General features: G+C 38.8%; 1 protein-coding gene across 7 annotated transcripts in view; it reads left to right on the top strand.

Moving 5' to 3' along the window:
• The window catches only part of COL14A1 (collagen type XIV alpha 1 chain), a 117,646-nt gene that overhangs the window by 103,956 nt on the left and 8,206 nt on the right, over positions 1 to 5,484 (top strand). For all 7 annotated transcript variants that reach the window (XM_010709273.3, XM_010709274.3, XM_010709271.3 and 4 more), the window contains exon 45: positions 222 to 410. In XM_010709273.3, the coding sequence (XP_010707575.1) occupies positions 222 to 410 (189 nt within the window). The remainder of the gene's footprint in view (positions 1 to 221; positions 411 to 5,484) is intronic.

Genomic DNA, 5,484 nt, shown 5'->3' on the forward strand with positions numbered 1-5,484 from the left:
AAAAAAAAGCAAACCACGAAAGCAAGGAAATGAAATTCTGCACAATAATTGTCCTTATTTTCTGTATACTTCCTAAGCCAGTGTTTCTTCACCAACTTCATGTCATTGAAGTTCCCTAGCATGGCAGACCACAGCCTTGAGGATCTGCTAGTGCTCTGCTCAAACTTAGCTGAATTGGATTCTCCACTGCATATTAAAAATGTTGACATTTTTCCTGACAGGTCATATGGCCAGATATAACTCCATTCTGAACCAGATACCAAGCCAGTCTGTCTCAACGCGAACTATTGCAGGACCTCCTGGGGAACCAGGTCGGCCAGGGGCTCCAGGGCCACAGGGTGAGCAAGGATCTCCAGGCATGCAAGGGTTCCCAGGAAACCCTGGTCAGCCTGGAAGACCAGGAGAAAGAGGTAGGCTTCATAATTCACTAATAAAAATAGACCTTAATATCTTTATACATTTTGAGGTGGATTCTGTATTCTGTATTAACATTCTGTGATGATAGTGTTTTCTCTTTACTTGATTGTTGAGCTCATCACAGACCATAGAGAAAGGTCTGGAAACTCTCAAGTCACAAAAGCAATGTATACATGTAGATTGACAAGGTTATAGAATATCCCAGGTTGAATTTGACCTATAAGAGTAATCATGTCCAAATCCTTGAATAACTAAAAAAAAATTAAATTAAAAAATAAATAATAAAAAACATAATTAAATCATAAATTAACATAATAAAATAATAATTAACTTCTACTTCAAAGTCAAGTTAATCCACCACACACCCCATTTCTTTATTAGAGGCACCTGGACCAGGCCATAACCAGCAGGATGTTTTGGCTCAGCCTGGCCAAGCATACCTGGATAAGTGTTTTTCTGCCCACACTTTAAGGTGTGTTGATCTAAAGACTTCTGAGTTATGATAGTCTGGATGGAGAAAGGTTGATCAGAGCAGAAAAAAAATCATAGTTTATGAGTGGTTAAAGGGATCAAAGACAGGATATGGTGACATCAGAAGGAAGTAATGCAATTAACTGTTCAAGAATTCTCTGTATTCTTGTGGACTATATCCCTTCCTTCTTTCCTCCTCCAGCATTGTATAATAAAGAGACGGGTTCCATGTTTTGATTTCTTTCTCTGTGCAATCTTGGCAAACTTTGGTATTAACCTCAGCACCGAGTAGATGTGTATTTGTGAAAGTGCTTTGAAAACCATCACGTGAGGAAGTGACCAAAAACCCAAGAGACAAATGTGGTATTAAAGAGCAATGAATTGGTACTGCAGTCACAAGATCTGCCAGCTGGGTTTTTAAAAACAAATTGTCATGAAGGTTGTTCAAATCAGGAATTCAGTTGTTCCAGTTCTCAGTTAACATAATGACCAGAGTTAAAACATTGTTTTGAAGAAGAAATCTTTTGTGTAAGACTTTGAGTTTGGTGATCCTCAAGACTATAGTTCTAACCACCTTCTTAAAAAAAGAGGCAAGGTTTAGGGTACTGGCCTCTCAGTCATGGCAGTGCTCCAGCTAACAAAAGACAAGACATGATCCAGAAAGAATGAGGAAGGAGAGTACAGGGAAAAGAATGAAAGAAAATTGGAAGAAGCTGTAAGTTAAGTACTGTCTTTAAAAATGGTGACCCAAAGAACAAATAGAGATTTCAGGGAATTTACATCCATAGTACATTTTAAATATCTTCTCAGGCAGGAACTATTGAAACACACAGAATATACTGTGGTTTCAGGCTATGAAAATGGAAACTTGTCCAGCATTTATCATGTATTTTCCATTAGAACCGCTGTTGGTAACATTAATCTGTAGGAAAAAGCATTGAAAATAGAGTAAGTACAGAAAAGATAAAATGTACGTTAAAAAAGATGATTGTAACAAAATATTGCACCACAATGTGGTCTTTGTGTTCCCTTTTTCTGTCTCTGTAGATAATTGATGTTAGAGAGGACTGATTTTGACAGATTTTGCTTGTGGGGAGTTTCATACTTGGTAAAGAGCAAGCACTTATCGAGCTTACTTTGAGAAGTTTAATCAGTCAGCCAGAACTCTGCAGATTCTCATGAACTGTGATGCTGAAAGTTGAGAGTGCTTTACTGTATTTACAGCTCAAAACAAGATTGTTTTAAGAATCAAGAATTTATATATGAACTTAAAGACAAAATAATTAGTGATTTTACTTGAAATGAAGATGATTTTTATTACTCACATAACAACAAGCATGAATAGAACCTGAACAGAAGAGAAGGGAGCTCATTCAGAACCCAGGAAGAAAACAAACAAATAAACAAAAAACCATAAAAACAGATTATTTTACTAGTCCCTGAGGATTTCATTTCTTCAAAAGGAATGGAAATTTTAGATTGATGCATTATGGATGCAGTAGAAGGTCATTTAACTGAAAGATACATTTTAGTTTGTACAGAGCCTGGGATATTTCATAATCCTTTTTAGAGAATCCTAGAATCACAGAATCATGAGTTGGAAGGGATCTTTATCTAGTTCATCTAGGTCATCTAGGTCAAATCCCCTGCAATGAACAGGGACACGTATGATTAGATCAGGTTGCTTAGAGCCCCATCCAGCCTGGCCTGGAATGTCTCCAGTGATGGGGCTTCTTCCTCCTCTCTGGGCAACATGTTCCAATTCCTCACCACCCTTATTGTAAAAAAATTATTTCTTATGTTCAGTCTAAATCTCCTCTCTTTTAGTTTGAAATTGTTCCTCTTATCAGAACAGACTTCAACAGGCTTTTACTGACTCCTTCTTTGTTTTAGCACCTCTTTAGATACTGAATATCAGCTATCAGATCTCCTCAAAGCCTTTTTCTGCCCTAACTCACTCAGTCTGTCCTTGTAGGGTCATTTTTGTAGGTTTCCTGTGGATATGTCTCCTGTACTGAGGACTCCCCATCTGGATGCAGTTCTCCAGGTGAGATCTCACCAGTGCAGAGCAGAGGGGCAGGATCACCTCCCTCAATCTGCTGACCCTGCTATTTTTATGCAGGCCAGGATATGGTTGGCTTTCTGGGCTGTGAGGGAATATTGCTGGCTCATGTCCAGCTTGCCATCCACCAGTACCTGCAATCCTTTTTGGCAAGGCTGTGCTCAATCCTTTCATCCCTTGGCTTGTACTGATAGAGGTTGCCATGACCCAAATGCCAGTTCTTCCACTTAGATTTGTTGAACTTCACAAGTTTCTCCTCAACTCACAGCTCAAGCCTGTCTAGATCTCTCTGAATGGCATCCCAACCCTTGGGCATGTCAAATGCAAGATGCAGCTTCATGTCATCTGCAGTCTTGCTGAGGGCGCACTCAATTCCACTGTTGATGTTATTGATAAACATATTAAAGAACACTGGTTCCAGTACTGACCCGAGGGACACCACTTGTCACTTATTTCCATCCAGACATTGAGGCATTGATTACAGCTCTCTAGGTATGTTCTTGCAACCAGTTCCTCGTTCATTGAACAGTCCACCCATCACATCTTTATCTTCCAGTTTGGAGAGAAGGATGCTGTGGGAGACCATGTCAAAGGCCTTGCTGACGTCGGATAGCTGACATGAGTGGCTCTTTTCTTGTTCATTGATATCATAGAAGACCACTAAGTCAGTCAGGACCTGCCCCTGCCTTTCCATTTTCCAATAGGGTGTGCTAAGCTAACCCAAAACACAGCAGTAAAATATAATACTTTTTTTTTTTACCATGTTTGTGGAGATGGCCTGGAAGTTTCTTCTACGCTCTCAATTCTCACTTCATTCTAATTACATATCATACAGTAAATTAATAGATAAAAATTGCTCTGCTTTTTAGTTTCTAGTAAATGCACAGAGAAGGGCAAATGGACTCAAAACCTATCCCTTGCTGTGTTCTAAAGTACTGCTTGCATTTAACTTGCTCAGCAAGTCACAGTTTATAGTCCATGAAGATCTCCAGCCAACCATTTGGAAATCTTTGTGAGCAATGTGTTTATTTTTACTGATGTCGCCAGCATTTTGGATGTATATGAAATTAATTTTACATTCAAAAACAGTGCCAGATGAGTCTCCATCCTCAAGTACAGTTAAAACACTGGAACAGTGACAGTAGTGTCAGTAAAGCATACTATAATGCCTTTAGGAGGAAAAAAAGACCCACTTGTTTTCCTGGTAGAGTGTTGCTTTTATTTTCTCAGAGTTCAAACTGTTGGAATTGCTGCTCTATAATTGCTAGTACTATTCTGAACTGATTGGAAAGATGTTATAGCAGGAAGAGAAAAAGTCAGAAGTGGCTAGACATTTCCTCTTACCTCTCCTGCCCATCAACCATTCAGTCCAGGCCTGTGAGAAGTGGGAACTTCTAAAAGCAACATGTGGAACTGGTTCACATTTATGCCGTGAAGAGAGTTTTACTGGAAAATGTCAGCAGTCAAAGGTTTTGAAATAAGTGTACTTCCCTGCTAACTTGTCTGGCTGATAGCTTCTTTTCCTTGTTTACCTTGTCACTCTGCCAAGTGTTAATCCGACGTTTTTGGAGGGAGATGGATTGAGAAAGTGTCTTTGAGTTCTGATAGGAACCTCCACTTGAACTTCTAGGTCCACAGTGTCCCATTCCTGAATGTATTATCTCACTAGGAATACACTGAGCTAGTCATTCCAAGAAAGACCACCTCGATGAGAAGGGATAAGTCATTCTCTTGACAGATTCTGTTTGCAGTGTCTTTTGCCTCCTGAGATTTTTTTTTCCAGTGTAGACATTGTTGAATGGATTGGGATCACAATAGTGTGTTTATTACTTAGGTTTCTAGTATTGTGAAAAGGAACTCTCTAGCAGTCCCTGTGTATTAATATTTTAGTTGTGACTCAACAGACCACTGAATGAGTGATTAAGGAGGCAACGTTGTCTTACTTTTTATAATACCTAACCCTGGATAAATTGCTAGAATTTTTTTGCCCTACTTATTTGCACAAACGGAGGAGTACAGAAAAAACATACCTAAAGTGATTATTTGCAGCACTTACTTCTGTTATTTTTATTAGTTCACACACTGTTTTCCATTTTTATTTTATCTAATTCCAACAGCTTTTGTTTTGATTTTGTGTTTGTGAACTGGAACTTAAATAACTGATGTCTGGCTTCTGAGTGCCGATTTACTTCTAGCTTTCAGAAGCTGTGAAAATGTTGTTGTTCTACCACTCCTTGGATTTCTGCTATTGTGCTATGTGTGCTGAAATGATGCACACAACTTAATGGCTACTCATTCCATCTCATTGTTACTAAAATACCACAAATACATACACTGTCACTTGGAAAGCCACAATGCTCAAGTACAGCTTCATCTGTATTTGCATTCTGGCTTTATATGAAAGAGTTACTTAAACATGTGTTATCAAAAGGCCCATGTCTATGGCTCTGATGGCAGCTTTCCAATGGAATTAAATGAAACTTTTGCCAGTTGAGTCAAATATTTTTATTTCCAGTTTCAGCTTCCTCTAGACA

The sequence above is a fragment of the Meleagris gallopavo genome, chromosome 3 (genome assembly GCF_000146605.3).
Source record: "Meleagris gallopavo isolate NT-WF06-2002-E0010 breed Aviagen turkey brand Nicholas breeding stock chromosome 3, Turkey_5.1, whole genome shotgun sequence".
NCBI classification, from domain to species: Eukaryota; Metazoa; Chordata; class Aves; order Galliformes; family Phasianidae; genus Meleagris; species Meleagris gallopavo.